The following is a 21285-nucleotide window of genomic DNA, read 5'->3' on the forward strand; positions in this document are numbered from 1 at the left end:
TGACCTGTTGGATGATAGAATGGATTTTAGAATGACTCCCACATTCCTGGCTCCAGTCATTGAAACTGGAGATACAGGAAGATTTGTTTTAGGGTATGGATGATGAGGGCAGACCTGGGCCTACGGAACTGGGGATGCCTGTGGACTGCTGACATGGAAATACATGGGAAGCAGTTATGGACCTTTCCAGACAGCTGGAGAGAGGCCCAGTCTGGGAGTTGTAGGTATTTAGAAGGAATTTGAAATTATGATGTGAACGACTTAATAAGGAGCATGTATAGAGTACAAAGATAAGAAAGCCAAGAATTGAATGCTAGAAAACATTAAGTTAAGAAGCAGACTAAATGGTCAATTTAAAAAGGCATAGACTTGTCAGGCCACTGAAAGTGCCGTCAACTTTCCTACTTTAGAAACAATGATGGCCATAATGAAAAGCTAACTGTGTGTGCCCTTTGTAATTACCATCAACTCTTACCAACCAAAAGCTAATGCTTACTAATGCGCAACGAAAGGAATTTGTGCTAAAAGAGTTTAATCATGCATCTGAGATTGTCAAGTCTTTGCTTATATTATTGACATTGAATTATATAAACTTGGATAAATGTATCGCAATAAAATTCCTACTAGCCCAATTATAAAGTCTTCTGAGAGATGCTTTCTAGGGAGTATGGGAGTGAGTATGGGAATAAGGAAAATATAGAATCTCTTTTGAAAGACTGGATCCAACTACCAATAGTCACAAGTATGAACTGATTGACCTCTTGATGTCTGGACCAGTATTATGCCTGTGACCCTACCTTTTCTTCATCCTTTATTCTTCAGTCATGATCATGTTCCTTTGAGGGCTTACTTAGTTTTTTTATACAATTTGACTATTCTTATCTCTAGGCTTATACATTAAAGCTCTATGGTGGCTCCCACCAACAATCTAAATAAGATATGAATAGATCATTCATGTAAGATGGTATGTAATTAAATAGGGGCGCCTGGGTGGCTCAGTTGGTAAGCGTCTAACTCTTGATTTTGGCTTAGGTCATGATCTCATGGTTTATGAGTTTGAGCCCCGCCCAGGATTCTCTCTCCATCTCTCTCTGCCCCTCCTCATTCTCACTTTCTCTCCCTCTCTCTCTCAAAATAAATAAATAAACTTACAAAAAAAAAAGATGGCAGGGGCACCCAGGTGGCTCAGTCATTTAAGCGTCTGACTTCAGCTCACATCATGATCTCTCGGTTCGTGGGTTCAAGCCCTGCATTGGGCTCTGTGCTGACAGCTCAGAGCCTGGAGCCTGCTTCGGATTCTGTGTCTCCCTCTCTCTCCACCCCTCCCCTGCTCATGCTCTATCTCTCTCTGTCTCTCAAAAGTAAATAAATGTTTAAAAATTTTTTTAATAAAAAAATTAAAAATTAAAACAAATGAAAAAAAGATGGCATATAACCAAATAAATATCAAGAAAAGAGATTGATATTTATAATTACCAAAAAATATAAGCTAAAACAGTAATAAAATTATTTGTACATATACTAATTTAGAAAGAAACTGTTTTAAACCTAAATAACATTCAGAGCTGTGGTAAAACTGATTCATTTGAACCCAGCTGATTAAAAATGAACACATACAAATAAAAAAATTTAAAGTGTTTCTGCATTTTGATTCAGTAATGCTATTTCTAGGAATTTATCTGGTGATAACAGATCAACTAAAGAACAAACATATATTCTTTGCAATGCTGCATATAATAATAAAACAATATGTTAAATAGAAAGTAAAAGGAAAGTTTTATTTATTTATTTATTTATTTATTTAATGTTTATTTTTGAGAGAGAGACAGAGCATGAGTAGGGGAGGAGCAGAGAGAGAGGAAGACACAGAAGCTGAAGTAGGTTCCAGGCTCCAAGCTATCAGCAAGAGCCCCACACAGGGCTCGACCCCACGAACCACGAGATCATGACCTGAGCTGAAGTTGGTTGCTTACCTGAGGCGCCCCACAAAAGGAAAGTTTAGGAAGTGTGATGACTTCAACAATAACCAAAATGTATGCCTCTTCATAAAGATTAGAAGAGAAAACAGGAAAAAAAAAATACCCATGCTAGGGCATTGGGATTTAAGTTGCTTTATTTATTTTTCTTTTTTTTAAAATACTATTAATCCTGTGATGACATTCCTCTATATGAGTGCACAGGACAATAACGGTTTTATTTCTACATTATTTTTGCTTATTTGATGCAGTGGCAAAAACTTAGCTCTTTTCATCTAAGTTAGCAATGATTTCTTACTGAGCTTTGGCAAGAAAATGGAGTAAAGATGTTTGTTCCACTGAAAGCAGAAGGATGGCACTCACTTCAGGTAACCTTCATGTCCCGAGGAGGATAGCTCTTTATCTTCTGCTTCCCTCTGTTTATATAGGCCTGGGATCAGAGAAGAAAACCATTTCTTGGCTTCTATGATTTTGTCTATGGCTCCAACCTCAGAGATACTATCCTTCTGTTTTCCTGCCTATAATCCCAAGAAATCCACAAAATGGCAACTGGTCCAGCTTTTCTTAAAAAACGCCCTTTGCTCACCTAAAGATTTCTGGAACCTACAGAAGGGTCTTGTTTGGAATTGACCTGAATGTTTTATCATTGTCAATAAAAGACAGACTCAGTAGAAAGGGCCCTGGCTGCTGTAGCACCTAATGTATTAAATGATAACTTGAAATGAAGACCTTTTATAATTCTGTCTTTCCTTTGGACAGCTAAACATAGGATGTGCCAATCAATTCAGCAGTGCTGCTCCAGTTCTTCTTCAGTATTCTCATGATGCTGGAATGTCCTGGTTTCTGGTGAAAGAAGGCTGTTACCCAGCATCTGCAGGCAAAGGATGTGAAGGAAACTCCCGAGAACTAAGTGAGCCCACCGTGTATCACACAGGGGACTTTGAGGAATGGACGAGAATCACCCTTGTTATTCCCAGGTCTCTTGCATCCAGGTACAGTGACCATTCTTATTATGTGCCCTAGGCGTTATTTCTTGGAAGCATATATTTATCTCAATATCATCATTTCAATAACCTACAAGAATTCATATAGTCTAGCCATATCTGTTCACAAAATAAGGAAAAGAGCCCTGGGGCAAAGTTCCCAAAGCCCAGGTGTGTGTTGAGGTGCACATGCACCCATGCATGCTTGTGAAACAGATTTACTCATTCATTCATTCATTCATTTATCCAACAAATATTTATTGAGCACCATTCTGGGCACTGGGACAGCAGTGAACAAAAGATGTTTAAAGTCCAAGGGAGTCATAAGGCATTATTATATCAGACTTTGACTTTATATAGATTTTTGATAATTTAATACCTACCTGTGTGGGCAATTTGAGATATCTTGTAATATAAAAGATCCCTTTAGGGGCTCCTGGGTGGCTCAGTCAGTTAAGCATCCTACTTCAGCTCAGGTCATGATCTCATGGTCCGTGAGTTCGAGCCCTGTGTCAGGCTCTGTGCTGACAGCTCAGAGCCTGGAGCCTGCTTCGGATTCTGTGTGTCTCTCTCTCTTCCCTTCCCCTGATCACACACTGTCTCTCTGTCTCTCTCAAAAATAAATACATATTAAAAAAGATTTTTAAATATTCCTTTAAATAACTATAAAAATAATAGAAAGATTAAATATCAATTGACAGAGAAATGAGATAAATGGATTAAAAGAACTTGAAGGAATTAGTTTCATTAATAGGGCAATAAATTTAACTCTTAGTTTTCTGGCAGCTAGGACAAAGGGGAAAAATATATAGTCATTTAGTTCTCATGTTTGGATAAAAAGAAAAAATTCATTCTGATTTTTAAGAAAAGGATAACAGGGCGCCTAGGTGGCTCAGTCGGTTAAGCGGCCGACTTCGGCTCAGGTCATGATCTCACGGTCCGTGAGTTCGAGCCCCGCGTCAGGCTCTGTGCTGACAGCTCAGAGCCTGGAGCCTGTTTCAGATTCTGTGTCTCCCTCTCTCTGACCCTTCCCCGTTCATGCTCTGTCTCTCTCTGTCTCAAAAATAAATAAACATTAAAAAAAATTTTAAAAAAAAAGGATAACATTTTTTCCATGCTTAGTATTCTAAAATAGATTTATAGCATGTATATGTATCCTTATGCCAGGTAAAGTAGATATCAGTATTTTTAACTCTATCATTTTATGAAAGATAAACATTCTTCAAGCAGACACTTCTTAATTGAATCCCAGGATGTAGCATTAAATCGTGACTAAGTCAAGGCATTTCTGCGGAGCTGAGATGATATACATCTATCTACTCGTATAGCTTTCTGGTTGTGACTTCATATACACTTGGAATATTCATTAGTGCCATTCAGCAATATTTCCAGCTTGCTTGCTTCCTTCCTAGAATATGGTAGGATTATATTTTCCCCACATCTTTAAAAGTTTGATGTGATCTAATAAAATGTGAATGGAAATCAAATGTGTGGTTTTTAAGAGCCCGTGTGGATTTTGTTATGTTCTATGCTTTATGAAAGCATGTTTTGAGATGTAGTTTACATCAGTCTGGGTCCCTTAATGTCTACAACAAGCAGACTTCCTTGCCAGCCTACACTGGGCATACAGCAGAAGCAAGAAATAACTTTTGTTGAGTTAAGCCACTGAGATTGGGGATTGTTGGTCACCACAACATAGCTTACCTGCTCCAGACTGATAACAGTGGTAAAAGCATAGCAGTCAATAGGAGTGGTCTATTCATAAAGTTCTTGGAGACCATTCTGTCTGTGACAACTTTCACCTAATTGATCACCAAACTTATTGTTCCTCATCTAGCTAGAGAAGCTGGTTATGTTCTTCTGCCTCCGTCAGTACGTAGGTATGCATCTTAAAAAATTACACCACAGACTTTGGTAGACAATCTTCCTAGGTAGGGAAACAATTTTAGTCAAGGATGTACAAGTTTCTGGGTTAATCTCTTAAACTTTGAAGCATAATCTTTAAACCAACTTTCCCAAGAAAGTTTGTCAGTCAGTGTATCTAAGTCAACTAATAATTTTTTTGTCTTTATATGCCAGTGTTCTTTATAGTATATTAAAGAGAGAAGATTTGATGTATAGGTAACAAAGTTGATGAGTTGGCCTTCTTCAGCAAAATTTAAGAATTTGACTTACATTCTGTTTTAGTTAGGCTACAGGCCTAGCTACTGTAACAGAAGAACAAATACAAATGCTTTTTACAAGGCTTAAACAAGGTAGAAGTCCATTCTTTCTCATATAGCAGTCCAAAGGTGATCAGTTCAAAGCTGACAGGGTGGTTCTGCCATTCTGAGCACAAGACTCTCATCTCCAGATCCAAGGCAGCTGTTCCAGATCTTGTCCTCTCTTAACCAGTAGAAGGAAAAAGGAGTCAAGGATGCATGGATACATTACTTTTTTATTTTTTTTTTAATTTTTTTTAATGTTTGTTTATTTTTGAGACAGAGAGAGACAGAGCATGAGCAGAGGAGAAGTAGAGAGGGGGGACACAGAATCCGAAGCAGCCTCCAGGCTCTGAGCTGTCAGCATGGGGCTCGAACTCACAAGCTGTGAGATCATGACCTGAGCCGAAGTCAGGAGCTTAACCTACAGAGCCACCCAGGCGCCCCATACATTACTTTCTTAAAAAAACCATCCTACTCCTTGTTTATATTCTTGAGTATAGCCTAAGATAATATATGTACAGTTATCTGTCACAATGCAACCTGTCTCTCCAAAACTTAGTAGCTTAAAGCAACAATGATTTACTTCCTCATGGTTTTGTAGGATTATCTGGGTAGTTCTGCTGCTCTCTCTGGGCTCCATCATGTAGCTGCATTTGATTGGTGAGTTGGTTAGTGTTTGGGCTCAGCAAGACCTTTCTCTCTATGTCGTCTTCATCCCAGTGTTTTTTACAGTTAGGTGGTTCCAGAGTTCCAAGAGAACAAAAGTAAAAACTGCAGGACTATCTTATTTGCCACATCCAATTGATCAGCGCAAGTTACGAGGCCAGTCTAGATTCAGAACGTGGGAAAACAGACTCCTCTTTCTGATAGCAAGTGCAGAAAAGTCACTTTATAGAGGAACATGTACACAAGGAAGTGTGATTCATTGGGGGTGTTATTGTAACAATCTACCATAGTGTGTTACTAGTCCCAGTGACTCACATCTCTTCCAACAGCCAAATGTATTCACTCTCCTCCCAAGACCCCCCAAATATCATTCCATCACAGTATCAGTCACTAGTTGCTGATCTTGTGATCTCTATCAGGTCAGGGTATGGCCATGGATCCCCGTAAATGGCTCCTCTTGATCTAGAGACCTGTGAACTAAAAAAACAGTTATCAGCATCCAACATACAATGGCGAGACACTGACAGGATAACTACAATAGACACTTCCACTCAAAAAATTAATAATAATCATAAGGAAGGAATGGGAATCACATAGCAGCCACTGGCCAATAGGAATTCTGAAATCCAGCAAGGTACTTGTTATTAGGACTCTCTCCTCCATAAGCAAGGTCTAGAACAAGAAAGTGGCCTTGATTAAGTTCTGTTCCTTAGGAGTCATTCCTTAATCTATTGTTCTTCTCAGCTGTTGGTTCTACTCTGTAGGCTTCAACCTCTGAGGTATCTTTCCTTTGACATGAAAATTTATCTGTGTTTGTATCTTAATAGCCATCTCATCCTGCTTTCTGCCCATCAGAAGTTGGGCATGTAACAGTGTAGCCCTGTAGTCCTCACTACCAGCTGCCTGCCTCCCCCCCTCCCCAGCTATCCTTTTCTGAAACATTGGCTCAACCACAGCTCTTCCAAATATATAGTGTAGCATGCTGTGAAGCTGGGGAACATCGAGTGGTGTATATTTGCTGCAGTGACTAGCAAGCATATCCAGGTGTTGTAAGACATCACTATGAAAGCAGTAGTAGAGCCACATATGAGAAATAAAAGAAGGTTTTCCTCAATATCACAAAGTGAGCCAATATTTTGAAGCTCCCAACATACCAATATTTTTTTGGACCTCAGCTGTTGGAAGAAGAAATATTCTTCATTAGAGTCCAGCTTCCTGGCTAATTTGAATACCATCCAGCTTGCTGGTTGATGGCATGTTGGTGACAAAGAGCTCTCTACTGAAGAATAGTAAATATATTTCCACTTTAAGAGCTGTTGTTTCTTCTGCAATATGTTAAACTCTGCTATCTCCAAATGCAGTGTTGGAAAGCTGAGAATTTGAAGTGTGAAAATTGTTAAAATTGGGAGCTATTTTGCCACGAGGCAACATGCTTATAATAGTTACTAGAACATTGCTCTTTCACAAATAATCGTAACCTGATTTTCTCAAAGGAGCATTTTGTCCTCATATTCATTCTCTTGGTTCTTGCCTACAAAGGAGACATGTTGGTGACAGTAGCTACATGCCGGTATATCCCTGACCCACGGCAGTGTCCCCAACCATACAGTCTGTCATGTCATGCAGCCTTCTGTAGGTTCCCTATGCAGAATGCAAAATGTTAATATTTCGGTGGCGGGAAGAGGTGCCAGAAACACAATTGCCTACTATTCTGCAGAATGTCTCCTCCACTGCCACCATCACCTGTGAACCTCTGCACATGACCAGCAGATGCACAGGAAGCTTCTTGGTTTGAAAGGCTGATGTACATCTGAAATGTGGTGGCGGAAGAGGGTGGTATAGAAATCGATTCTCCTGTTCACCCAGGCATCCTCTGAACAAAAGTAATTGGGAAAGGAGACAGAGATAGAGTCTTCTACTGTTTCCTTATCTGGGAAAGCAAAACCTCTGGAAGGTTTTGTTCAAGATTTGAATGGTCAAGCCACACTATGGTTTATTTCTAGTAAAGTGACATAAAACTGAACTGTGTCAGGGGCGCCTGGGTGGTTCAGTTGGTTGAGCATCCGACTTCGGCTCAGGTCATGATCTCACAGTTTGTGGGTTCAAACCCCGCATCAGGCTCTGTGCTGACAGCTTGCTGAGAGCCTGCAGCCTGCTTCAGATTCTGTGTCTCCTTCTCTCTCTCTCTACCCCTCCACCACTCATGCTCTGTCTCTCTCTGTCTCTCAAAAATAAATAAATGTTAAAAAAAATTTAAAAAAACTGAACTCTGTCATTTCCTCAATCATCATGTCCTCCAATCCTTCCCAGACCTTCCTGACTATCAGATCAAAGATGCTCTTCTGGCTCTATGTCCTTCTCAATAGTAGTAGTAATCAGCATTGCACATTTACATTACTTTATTTAGGGTTCCATTGAGGTATTTCCTCATTTGACTATGGGCTGCATGATGGCAGGAACCTTGTTGGGTTTTTGTTTCCCATTGTATACATAACCCTAGCACTATGTCTGGCATATTGGAGGCACTTGGTAAATGCCGGTTGAATGAATGGATATTGAATGAGGAATAAGGACCAACAGTAGGTGATTAGCTACCATGAAGATGCCTCCCTTTTTAAAATATATTTTCCAGGGGCGCCTGGGTGGCTCAGTCAGTTAAGCGTCTGACTTCAGCTCAGGTCATGATCTCACGGTTCATTGAGTTCGAGCCCCGCATCCGGCTCTGTGCTGACAGCTTGGAGCCTGGAGCTGCTTCGGATTCTGTGTGTCCCTCTCTCTCTACCTCTCCCCCGCTCTCACTCTGTCTCTCAAAAATAAATAAACATTAAAAACAATTTTAAAAAAATAAAATGTTTTCCAAAATAAATTCCATGCTGTTCAGAAAAATCATTATTCTGCATTCTGCTGTGTCTCCCTGAAAAGGCACGGATAGCTCATTCCCACATGTGCACACACACATTAATAGCATGAATAATTTCAAGACTATATCTCCACTACTTTAAAAAAGATAAACTATGTGGAATCTAGACATGCTTATTAGCTTAACTTTGGCCTACTTCTTTTTGTTGTTGTTGTTGTAGCTATAGCTTTAAAACTATAATTTATTTCATATTTAAGAAGAGTAAATAAAAGTAAGATATACTTGTGGTCTGGTTCTGCATACAAGAATGGGTAACAGTCTCGTTCTGGTTCCTGCAATAAATTCAATTGGAAATTTATTCTGTAGGTGGACAGCATAATACTTTGTCTTTGACTAACCTTCTCCATTGTTCCACCGTAATATTCATATGAGTAGTATCAGTACCCAGAGAACTAGTCCAAGGATGAAAGTTATCCAGTCTTCAGTTGACAAAGCCATTCCAATAGTGAGCAGTGAATATCCTAATGTAGAGAGAGGGATGAATTCATGGTGCCACATCAAGAAATTCCTGGGACACCTGAGTGGGTCAGTCGGTTAAGCAGCTGACTCTTGATTTCAGCTTAGATCATGATCTCATGGTTCATGAGTTTGAGCCCCACATTGGCCTCCATGCTGATTGCGCAAGGCCAGCTTGGGATTCTCTCTCTCCCCCTCTCTCTGCCTCTGTCTGAATGAATGAATGAATGAATGGATAAGTAAATAAATTAACTAACTTAAAAAATTCTCTGCATACCAAATCTCTTATAACATGGTAGAAGCATGTGGGATCCCAGGTATGGTAGATTTTTGCTGGTATAAAAAGAGGTTTTCAAGTAAAGATTCAGAAACAGTTTGATGAGCAAGTATCCTATTATAAGAAAACAGCTCTTAGGCAAAGAATTAGAAGGCATTTCAAGAAACAGACAAGATAACTTTTAACTGTCAGAAACCACCTATTTCTTCAGAGAAGAAATGAAACAGCCACCTCACTTTGGCCTATTTCTTTCTTTCCTTCTTCTGATGGTCTCTCCATGACGACAGTTTTTTTGTTTTTAAAACGTTTATTCTGGTTTGAGAGACAGAGAGCAACAGAGAATGAGCAGGGGAAGAGCAGAGAGAAGGAGACACAGGATCTGAAGGAGGCTTCAGGCTCTGAGCTGTCAGCACAGAGCCCGATGCAGGGCTGGAACCCACAAGCCATGAGATCGTGGCCCGAGCCAAAGTCAGACGCTTAACTGACTGAGCCACCCAGGTGCCCCCATGACGACAGTTTTTTAGTTAATTTCTTAGTAGTCCTTCTTTTTATTCCAGCAACCCTGAGGTTGCTAATTTCTCGTGCTCAGTTCCAAGACTGTGCAGTGGAGAGTAGGACAGAGCAGCAGTAGGCATCGGGAACCAGGCACAACTTGGAAAAATTTAAATGAAGCAAAACTTGGCTGATGTCATGAATGGTGAAAACTTTCTTGCTTTGGTTTACACCTGCCAACTAAAAGCCATCCAGCAAAGATAAAGAGAAGGAAAAGAGGTACAATGTCTTGCCCTATTTCTTTGAAATATGGGCTCCCAGCTAGGACTCTTAGCTATGATTCATCATGTCCTGGACTCACCCTACTAACCGAATAATTCATCATTTTGTTTTGTTTTGTTTTTTCTTTATTTAAATATGGATTCCTTAATTCTGAGCTCCTGAGGTCTTATACCTTCTCAAATATCTAACAGTACACTCTGCTTCTTGGGTCAATAGGAGTCTTAGACCTAGGGGTGCCTCCTCTCTCTGGCCAGACCAGACCCTCGTTCTCTTATTGTTATGAAAATAATAGGGACTCCCAAGAAACAGATGGGTGAAAGTGTTTCACTTGCCCTTCATTCATTATCAAATTACCCAAGCATCTAGATCTACCCAAGAGTGGCAATCTTCAACCTTCTAAATGCTTCTGGGCCTCAACCTGAGCCTGCTTCTTCCATGAAGTAGGGCAGTCAATAGAGATGCCCTGATCTTGCCCAAATAGGAGGACTTAGAGTAGAGGAAACTTGTTCTTACCTCCTTCTTACTTTCCATGGGATAGAAGTTGTACATCTATTGTTTCTCTGTATTATAGAAACAGAAAAGGAAGAGATAAGAATGACTTTTAATCAAAGAGGACTTGTATCAGAGAATTGGCATGTTTTCCTTTTTATCAAAAGATACACCTGTCTTTTGAGAGGAACACAGGAGCCTTGCCATTTTCCTTAAAGGCAGCAATTGGCAAAAGCTGCTGATCATTAATTCCATTTACTTCCTTTGAGAGGAAAAACATCTGCACAACCTAAATAACATTACAACCCCAAATGGAGGAATTTTCCCCAGGTCCATGACACTACCACTGTATTTTCTTTTTTCTCTTTCTTTCTTTTTTCTTTTTTTTTTTCGCTTTGTCTTTTGTCTTAAAAAATAAAACCAACATATTTTGAATTAGCTTCAAAGGAAATAAAAGATGTTTACCTACCTCTTAACACACTGAAGAATGTGTGCTAAGACTTGCAGTAATAGGTGATTAATCTCTGAACACTTACCTAGTAAACAACATTTTTGGTTACATACTGCAGATTTGCCAAGAGTAGGTAACTTAAAATAATGAAGAAAAAAATCCAGGTTGATGGTTCTGTGTTGCCAAATAATCAAAGCTATGAAGAGCTAGAAAGAAATGAATTCTGACACTACTGTATTATTTCCACAATAATGGAGAGGACAAGGAACCAACTTTGTCTATAGTTATCTTTGACAATCTTCATTAATCTTTAAGATTCTTTACCCTTATTTACTAAGAAACTGGATTCACTCACAAGTCTATAAATATTGGCAGCAAAATTAATTGGACTCCGGGTAACCTAATCCATCTTCCTTCTCTGATGTCAGTAGAACTGAGAAGGAAGAGGTGTTTTCCTGGTGTGATATTATAGATGTGGATGGGTTTCCATATATTTGAAAAGAGAGATGTCCTGAAGGGATTGCAAAGGCTGGGAAGCAACTGGGACAAGTGTTCATTTGGCAGTGTCCAGAATGTTGTGGAGGAGGAAGCACTGGGCAACAGCCCAGCCCACTGGTGTTCCAGGATTTTGAAGCACTGGAACCAGGTCTCTCTTTTGTTCATTGGCAGAAACCAGTGGTCACTGGCAGCCCAGCTGGTTGCTAAGAGTCCACAGAATGAGTGTCTTAGAGATTTGAAGTTGAGAGATGAAGAGGGAGCCAACAGGTAGGAGTAGCATTGTTAGTATGAACTTAACTCTTTCCTGTCAGAATCACATCAGTGGCAAATAGCTAGAGTCCCCCTTATATGTCTTAACAAAGAGCATTCTATTTGATGGTCTCAAAAATTCCTAAATGGCCTCTTCTGAAAATACCCATAAAATTAGTGTAATGGAAGGGAGAAATACTAATTAAGTGAAAGGAATACCTTTCTGGTTTCTGTTACTAAAAGAGTATGAGATGGAAAATATACAAGTAAAAACCTATATTACATTTCTGGCCATCAAAAATCCTTTGTACCTGATAATCCTCCTGGTATTGAAACATTTAGGCTGAAGAAGAAAAATAGGCTGAGAAAGCTGTGAGAGAGACACCTTATTATGAAGGTCAAGTGTCCAATCAAGAAGACATGACTTTCAAATAAACACTAATCTTTTTTTAATTTTTCTGAACCGCTCTGTATTTCAGTGCTTTTGTATTCAATGTTGGTACAAGAAACACATGTGTTTGTTTTTTCCTGACAGTAAAACCAGATTCCGATGGATTCAGGAGAGCAGCTCACAGAAGAACGTGCCTCCCTTTGGTTTGGATGGAGTGTACATATCCGAGCCTTGTCCCAGCTACTGCAGTGGCCATGGGGACTGTGTTTCAGGGGTGTGTTTCTGTGACCTGGGCTACACCGGTAAGGCCACAGACATGCATCTGGTGGTTTGTTTGTAAAATATTAATCTCGGGTTACTGTATGCCATGTTACTTCTTCCAAGGAAACAGATTCTGAGATGATTCTTCTTTAAGTCCTAATTGTAGGAATTTGCCACCCAGGCCCTTGAAGTGCTAAGATATTCTGTAGTTTTGAGCTGCCTAAGGAAAAAAACCATGGTAATGCCAATTTCACTCCCTAAAGGAGATTTATTTATTAGTAAACTGATAGTAGTTAACATTGCTTTAGGCTCTGCTTTATGAGGCACTATAGTAAGTGCTTTTCATTTCATCTCACTGAATTCTAACAAAAACCCTATGCCATTGTACATACTATTATTGTCCTTGTTTATATTTGAGGAAACCAAGACAGAAAGGCTTAGTATCTCTCCCGAGGTCACCCAGCTAGGAATTGCTGTAGCTAGGCTTCAAACTCTAGCAAGTCATTCTCTAGAACTCAAACCTAAGCTCTTCCTTGACCACTTGGCTGCAAGGGGCTCTCTGTGTTCTTTACATTGCTTTTTATACGGCATGTAATTTTATACATGCAAAGTAAAAATCAGTGTAAGAAATGATAAATCCAGGGCTGCCAAAAGAGGACTTTACAAGAGAAATATTTCTGACCATGGTCACCGTTGGCTGTTGCTACAAGGAAAAATAAAAAGGGAGCTGAGATTAAAGAGTAAAATTGGAGAAAATGTTACAAGCTTCAAAAATATTTTTGTAGAGTTTTTCCTGGAGGCAACTTCAAAAGGATTCCTCCCAGATTTTCAGTGCTCTGCCCTTCTTCTGGCGCATGACCAAAGATGAACATATGTTGTTGCAGGCCTTCTGTGGAGTGCCCAGCCACTCCTGGTTTCAAGGGTGTGTTTTTTTTAATCTGAGATTAACTCTCCTTATTGATCCTCTGATAGAAGGACAGCAAAGGAACACATTTTATTGTGGACAAAATCTATTTGTCAGTTTGCACAAATCCTCTGAGTAGCAAGAACCATGGAAATGTGTGGTCCCCAGTGTCTCTCTACTAAGGAATAAAAAATGATAGAGGTGGAATAGTGTTTTGTAATGATAGTAGTGATGGCTGTACTTCAGACAGACAATTGTGAGATACAGATTTCCATGTGGCTTCTTTCCCCTAACACCTGTGGAAATGCTTCTTTAGCCCGGGCTCTGAATGTACCTTCTAATGTTTCATGATTTCAACAAAGCCTCTCTCCTGTGTATTTCTTTTCTTGGAAGCTGCACAAGGAACCTGTGTATCTAATGTCCCTAATCACAGTGAGATGTTCGATAGGTTTGAGGGGAAGCTCAGCCCTCTGTGGTATAAGATAACTGGAGGCCAGGTTGGAACTGGCTGTGGAACACTGAATGATGGCAAATCTCTCTACTTCAATGGCCCCGGGAAAAGGGAAGCAAGGACTGTCCCTCTGGACACCAGGAGTATCAGGTGAATAGTTTATTGGTACGCTTCTCCATGAAGATTTACCATGCCTTGTGGTCAAACCTAAAACACTCTGTTATCCTATTGAGGACTTACATAATAAGGTTTCTTTATATATATTTTGATATTTAAAAATGAAGTATAACTTCAACTCCATAATAAAATAGTTTCTGCAAAATGTATACCACAATTCATTAACCAGCCTACAGACATCACCAAAGTCTGTGTGTCTAATGTATGTCAGCTTGGTTGTCTAAAGTTCATTGTTACTATGAAGACTATTTGATATTATTTTCATATATGCCAGGTGAAACAAGGATTTTTTTTCAACTTTAAATTCTGTGTCTGAAAATGATACATTCCGTTTATCGAAGTGTGTTTGTATTCACTTATTAAAAACTGTCCCAGGGGCACCTGACCGGCTCAGTCGGTAGAGCATCCGACTCTTGATCTCAGGTTGTGAGGTCAAGCCCCATATTGGGTGTGGAGCCCTCTAAAAATAATAATAATAATAAAATAAAAATAAAAACTGCTCCTGAAATTTAAAATACCTACACTGACACCTACTGGTAAAATAAAGAACTGCTTAGTTTTAAGGTCAAATGAAATAGTAGCACACCTAAAATAAAACTGTGCTTTTTGTATTATCAATTAAATTATTTGAGAATCGGAAGAAGGGAAGCAGAAGAAATATTTTAAGCTTATAGGCCTTGTCCTCACTAAAATCTGGGGTTCTGTGTCACGTTTTTTCTGCCTTCAGTCTCATTCCCTTTCCTTCTAAGTTGTCACTTAGGGCTCCTGTCATGTAGGCCCTCTCTGTTGGTTTACTATGGATGGAGGGCTAATTTACATCACACTGAGTGAGTGTCAGCTGTGAAAAATTAAACCATCCAAGTCTAAGTCAGCAATATAAGTAATTATGTGGCCCTAAACGAATGCAGCATTTGGCTTCTTAATGTTAGTTTTTTCTTCATCCTGAATTTCCAAGAATAGTATGATCTCAATCTAAGGAATGACCATTTCAGTGATTTCACTAAATTATGCCGGACTGTCAGAATGAAGTAAAGTTCAACTGTTTCCTTTTGTTTAAATCATTGTTGCAGAATAAAATTAATGGTTGTTAGGAAACTTTTTAAAATGCTTATAGAATTAACTTGCTACATAATCTATGCAGCTTCTGATTTTCATATGCCCTTTGTGTTTAAAAGTAACATTTCAGAATTACAGAATTTTTTTTTTTAATTTTCTGTGTCAAAACACAGAAGGTTAAATCTCTTCTGAACTTACCTATTTATGAATAAACTGAAGTTTGGGTTTTGGGGGTTTTTTTCACCAGACTCGTTCAGTTTTATATACAAATTGGAAGCAAAACTTCAGGGATTACCTGCATCAAACCAAGAGCTAGAAATGAAGGTAAGTTGCTATATCTCTATAGAAATTATAGTTACTATTGGCACATTAGTGTTTTTTCTTCCCAAAGTTTGGCCAGGATTTTGCAAACTGAGACACTTTCTTTCTCTTCTCTTTTCCATCATTAAATGGGTAGCTGCATGGAGCCATGATGTCTTAGGTTCCTCATCTAGATCCTTAAGCCTGAAAAGCTCATGGATCCTATCAGAGTCTATTTGTTTTAAGGAATGCAATTCCTTTATAACTTTCAATGGGAAGAAAAAGAGACTTTTACATTTAGTGCTGGGCTAGAAGTTTTTGCATAGGGTGTTATTTACTGAATGCAGATCAGACCCTGGCCATAAACATTCTGGGGGTACTAGCATCCTTTGGTAGAAGGAGAAGTTCTTGGTAAGGGTAAACATTAACTTTTCCTGAGCACCTGATATATGCAAGGCACTATTCCAAGTGTTTTATCTGTTAATTCATTTAATCTCCATCATACCTCTTTGCCATAGGTACTATTAGTCCAATTTTACAGATAGAGAAACTGAGACACAAGCAGGTCAAGCAACTTACCCAAGATCATGCAGTCAGTAAGTGAATGAGCAGGGATTCAAACCACTGATGCACATTCCAGAATGGATGCCTTAGCCTCCTGCATACTGCTTCTCTCCTTGCCCAGAACTCCACTTCTCTAGGCATCCATACCATCTCCTGCCTCAGTGGTTCAGTTCTGAAAAAAATGCAAAAGGCCTGTAACATATATAAGTGGCCTCCAGGAGCTCTGCGAGTAGGATGGGATCCTTACGGAACCCAAATATGAGTTTCCCTAATACAAAATCTGTGGGCTTCTCAGAAGGGTCCTCCTACAAACCTTGATCTCATGAAAGGCACATAAAGAGTTTTGTAGTATGTAAGTTTATTATCTCAGGCATGACTGTATAAAACATATTGGCTTAGGGGCGCCTGGGTGGCTCAGTCAGTTGAGCATCCGACTTCGGCTCAGGTCATGATCTCGTGGTTTGTGAGTTCAAGCCCTGCATTGGGCTCTGTGCTGACAGCTTGGAGCCTGGAGCCTGCTTTGGATTCTGTGTCTCCTTCTCTCTCTGCCCCTTTCCCACTCATGCTCTGTCTCTCTCTGTCTCTCAAAAATGAATAAATGTTAAAAAAAATAACAAAATAAAAAACATATTGGCTTAAACTGTACTGTGAGTCCATGGAGCTAGTGATAGCTCTAATGGTCAATCCTAAATGTCCTTGGCCATGTCATCACTAACTGAGACGTTTCATGACTTTTTCTGAGTATCTCAGTACTTTTAGTCTAGTAATTATCCAGATTGTATATTTACTGAAACATCTGTAGATGTTTCTGTAAAAGTTTCTGTAGACGTAAAAGTTTCTTTAAAAGTTTAGAACGTTTTACAGACCATTTTGCATTCCCTAATCTCTTCAACAAAGATTTATTCAAGAATCTGCTCTAAGCCACGCCCATTCTAGGCTGTGGATACAGTGTCTCCAATCATGTGACACGTTATTCAAGATGTGCTAGGTTATGGTGCAATAAGGAACAACCCTTTAAATCTCAGTGGGTTAAAACAGTAAGATTTCTCCTTAGTGCTACATTTTCATTGAGGCTCATCTGAGGTCCTCATTCCAGCATGCAGGACAAGCTGCTGCTGGATAGATTCTAGGTGTTGCCAACCATGTGGCAGAGAGAAAGACAGTGTGGTGAACGGGACCCCAAGTCCAAACCACCAAGTGCCAGAAGCGGAAGAAGCCCTGACCAGAGCAGACAAAAGCCCCATCCGTAGGGGCACTTCCATTTTAGTGAGAAGAATCAGAAAATAGACAATAAAGAAAAGAAATAAGCAAGATGTTAAATTGACAGGCTGGATAGAAATAAATCACCTGAAGAGATGGCCAGTTGTTGATGGGGAGATTTGATTTAGATAGAGTGATCTGGGAGGGGGCTCACTGAGGAAGTGACATTTAAACTGAAATCTAAAGGATGAAAAGGAGGCAGCACAGGATCAGCTCAGGGCAAGTTTTCCAAGTCAGAAGAAACAGCAAAGGCCAGTAGAAAAGAATTCTGATGTTGGAGAACAGAAAGAAGGCTAGTGTGGGGGTGACTGGGTGTCTCAGTTGAACATCCGATTTTGGCTCAGGTCATAATCTCATGGTTCATGAGTTTGAGCCCACGTTGGGCTCCCTGCTGTCAGCATAGAGCTCGCTTCAGATCCTCTGTCCCCCACTCTCTCTACCCCTCCTCCACTTGTGCACGCTCTGTCAAAAATAAATAAAACATTAAAAAAATAGTTTAAGAGGAAGAAAGAAAGGGAGGGAGGGAGGGAGGGAAGGAGGGAGGGAGGGAGGGAAGGAGGGAGGGAGGGAGGGAGGGAGAAAGAGATGAAGGAAGGAAGGAAGGAAGGAAGGAAGGAAGGAAGGAAGGAAGAAGGAAGGAAGGAAGGAAGAAGGAAGGAAGGAAGGAGGAAGGAAGGAAGGAAGGAAGGAAGGAAGGAAGGAAGGAAGAAGGAAGGAAGGAAGAAGGAAGGAAGGAAGGAAGAAGGAAGGAAGGAAGGAAGGAAGGAAGAAGGAAGGAAGGAGGAAGGAAGGAAGGAAGGAAGGAAGGAAGGAAGGAAGGAAGGAAGGAGGCTAGTGTGGCTTGGAACTCCTGGAGATGAGGGGCAGAAGTCCCGTTGTGCAGAGAGCCTTGCTAGCCACGGTAAGGAGATGGGGTCTGAATCCATACATCTTGGACACCAGCTGAGGGCTCTTAGCCCAGGCAACGACATAATCTTATGTAAATTTTTACAAGATCGCCCTACAGAAATAACAAGTAGTTCAAAACACGTGACTATTTATGGAACACGTTCTCTGCCCCCGGGGCACAGGCAGGAGCTTTGAGGGCTACAGAGGAAGACAGGGTCCTGTCCTCAAGACCTTATTTCCTGATTGGAGAGGTAGAGCTTTTTAACATTTTCTTTAATCTTGGTAATAAAATTACTGTAAAATACTTGGTGGTTGGAACAGTGTAGCAATTGTGTGTATGACTCTTCTGAAAATCACAGATCCGTATCCCTATGTGTATATGAACTTTAAAGAAGAGAACTGACCAGAGTATTCTGGGAAGCATCCGCTTGTCATAGACATGAAAGTTCTGCTCTACACTTAGCCTCTGACCACGAGTGCTGTTGCCTCAGGGCAGATTCCCTTAAGATCCTTTTAGCAACAAGCAACTTTTCTCAACTTGCTCTTGAGCCATTTTCTTAAACTCATTGCTAGCCTTGTAATTGACACCCCACAGGCGTTTCTAGGCCTTGTCTTGAAAACGGGTTGTTAAAATGTAAATCTGCCTAAATCCTTGAACAAATCTCTTCCAGTTGATGAAAGTAAAGATTTTTTACTTACTCAAGCTGAAGCATTAATTTACATATTTGGAATTAAAATCAAAATTAGGCTATTTTCAATAAGACTGGGCAGAACGCAGATGGAGTTGTAATTTAAAAAGAAATGTTGTACACGCCGAAAACACTCAGTAGATGAGCTAAAATGGCTTGGTTTTTTTTTCAGATGTGCCATGTGTCAGATGACACAGCTAATGGGGCTCAACAATTTACATAAAGTATAGATACTGCTGTTTCCCTTTCTTGCATTCCTTCATTCTTTCATACTTCTCTGGAAGGCACTCCTTTATTGTCCTTTGGGATTGGGCCCTAATCCTAGACTTTCTTGTGACCTCCTAAAAAAGCAAATGAGGAGAAGGATTGTAAGCAGAAACCAAATGGAATATGGACCCCTTGAGTCATGCTTCTCATTGATACCTGAATCCTCTAGGAAGCTTCAAAATGTAGGTTCTGATTCAGCAGAACTGGGTTGATATAAATTTCTCCAAGACTGAGTGGCTTAGAGCAACAAGCATTAGTTATCCTCTCATTTCTGTGAGTTGGGAATTCAGGAACAGCTTAGCTGGGTGGCTCTGGCTCAGGATCTTCCATAAAGTTGCATACAAGATAAAAGCCAGGAGGGGGGCAGTCATCTAAAGACCCAACCAGGGTTGGAGGATCTATTTCCAAGATGCTCATTTACATGGCTGTTTGGCAAGCGGCCTCAGTTTCTCACTGTGTGAACCTGTCCCTTGGCTGTTTGAGTGTCCCCTATTACCCGTCAACTAGCTTTCCTCAGAGCAAGAGATCCATGAGAGAGCAAGGAAGAAAGCACAATGCTTTTTATGGCCTAGTGTCAAAAGTCAGACACTGTCATTCCTACCATATTCTGCTTATCACATGTAAGTTACTAAGTCCAATGGCACACACACACAAAAAAAGGAGAATTAAGCTCCACTCTTTGAAGGGAAGAGTGTCAAAGAATTTGTGGACATGTTTTAAACCACCACAGGTAAAGCCTGTTCCCAGCTGATACAGGTGCTGGTCCTGAGACCATACTTTGAGTAGAGGGTATTAGAAAGGACCAGCCAGTGAGATTTTATTCTCATGATGCTTCCTTTCTGGTACTGTAATCTACCTTCTGAATAGGTCACCACCCCCCCCCCCCCAGATAGATGACTGCCTAAATTATTCTCTCTCTCCCTCTCTCTCTCACCTAATTAAATGTAAACCCTGTCAACACAAATTAATAACCACAAGAAAATCTAAATTTTGAAGTGTCCGCTCTTTCACCCAAAATCACATTAAAAGCCAATAGGACATATTTTGAGTAAACATCAAGGGTTAGGGGCTAGAGTTTTGTCAGCCATTCCTCAACTTAACTAGAATAAAGACCAGAAACAGACTACCTGCCATTTTCTTCATGAACTTTAGTTGACTCTCTTCCTCCAATACATGCATCTACAGCCACCCACTGAAGCTCTAACTGCCAATCTAACTACACCTGTATGCATCACGCTCTCTCCCCAAAGATTTCCTCTTCTTTGTGCTATTTTTATGCTCTCATTAAAAATGATGATACCTATTTTAAATATGGTAAGATTAATTTTCCCGAGATTTCTCATTTTTTGCATATTAGTCATTGTTGTTCCTGGCATCATTCCTTGTCAGATGTGGTGACAATAAATCCATGTGCAATCAATTAGCCTTAAAAGGCTTTCTTCTGGTTCTATATTTTATCCTAATAGTTCCTGAAACTTAGTTTTAGTAAACTCTTAGTTGTTCAGCATGATAAAAGGATTAAGAAATTCCTATCAGTCAATAATGTAGAAATTAAAAAGTTATTGTATGTACCATTAATGATTTAAAATTTTCTAGGGCTCCTGGGTGGCTCAGTCTGTTAAGTGTCCAACTCTTGGTTTTGTCTCAGTTCACACAATTCGTGGGTTCAATCCCCACATCGGGCTCTGCATTGACGATGCAGAGCCTACTTGGATTCTCTCTCTCCCTCTCTCTCTTTCTGCCCCTCCCCCACTCATGCACATGTGTGTGTGCATTCTCTCTCAAAATAAGTAAACTTTAAAACTTTCCAAAAAGATTAAGGTATTACAAAATTAGTATAACAAATACAACTTTACCAAACATAATTTCTATGAATACCCAGAAAGTACTTTGGTATCCCCCATCATAATTAAAAATATGCAGTCTTAGGAACAGTTATGGGATAGACAATTAGATAAATGCAGGAAAGCCATCTGCCCTTTCCATCAATAACGATAGATGGATGGATGGATAGACGGATGGATGGATAGATAGATAGATACCCTGTTGATTCCTGCCATTTCATCATTAGCAATTTTTTTTTTTTTTTTTTGCATCCAACCTTACCCTTTCCCCATGTCCTCTTTTAAAATAG

The 21285-nt window shown here is 39.9% G+C and overlaps 1 protein-coding gene across 1 annotated transcript in view; it reads left to right on the plus strand.

The window, feature by feature from the left end:
- The window catches only part of RELN (reelin), a 524409-nt gene that overhangs the window by 410646 nt on the left and 92478 nt on the right, over nt 1–21285 (plus strand). Inside the window, exons 28-31 of the mRNA XM_042964909.1 lie at nt 2736–2968; nt 12479–12636; nt 13893–14100; nt 15431–15507. Of these exons, the coding sequence (XP_042820843.1) occupies nt 2736–2968; nt 12479–12636; nt 13893–14100; nt 15431–15507 (676 nt within the window). The remainder of the gene's footprint in view (nt 1–2735; nt 2969–12478; nt 12637–13892; nt 14101–15430; nt 15508–21285) is intronic.

This window comes from Panthera tigris, chromosome A2, assembly GCF_018350195.1.
Source record: "Panthera tigris isolate Pti1 chromosome A2, P.tigris_Pti1_mat1.1, whole genome shotgun sequence".
NCBI lineage: Eukaryota > Metazoa > Chordata > Mammalia > Carnivora > Felidae > Panthera > Panthera tigris.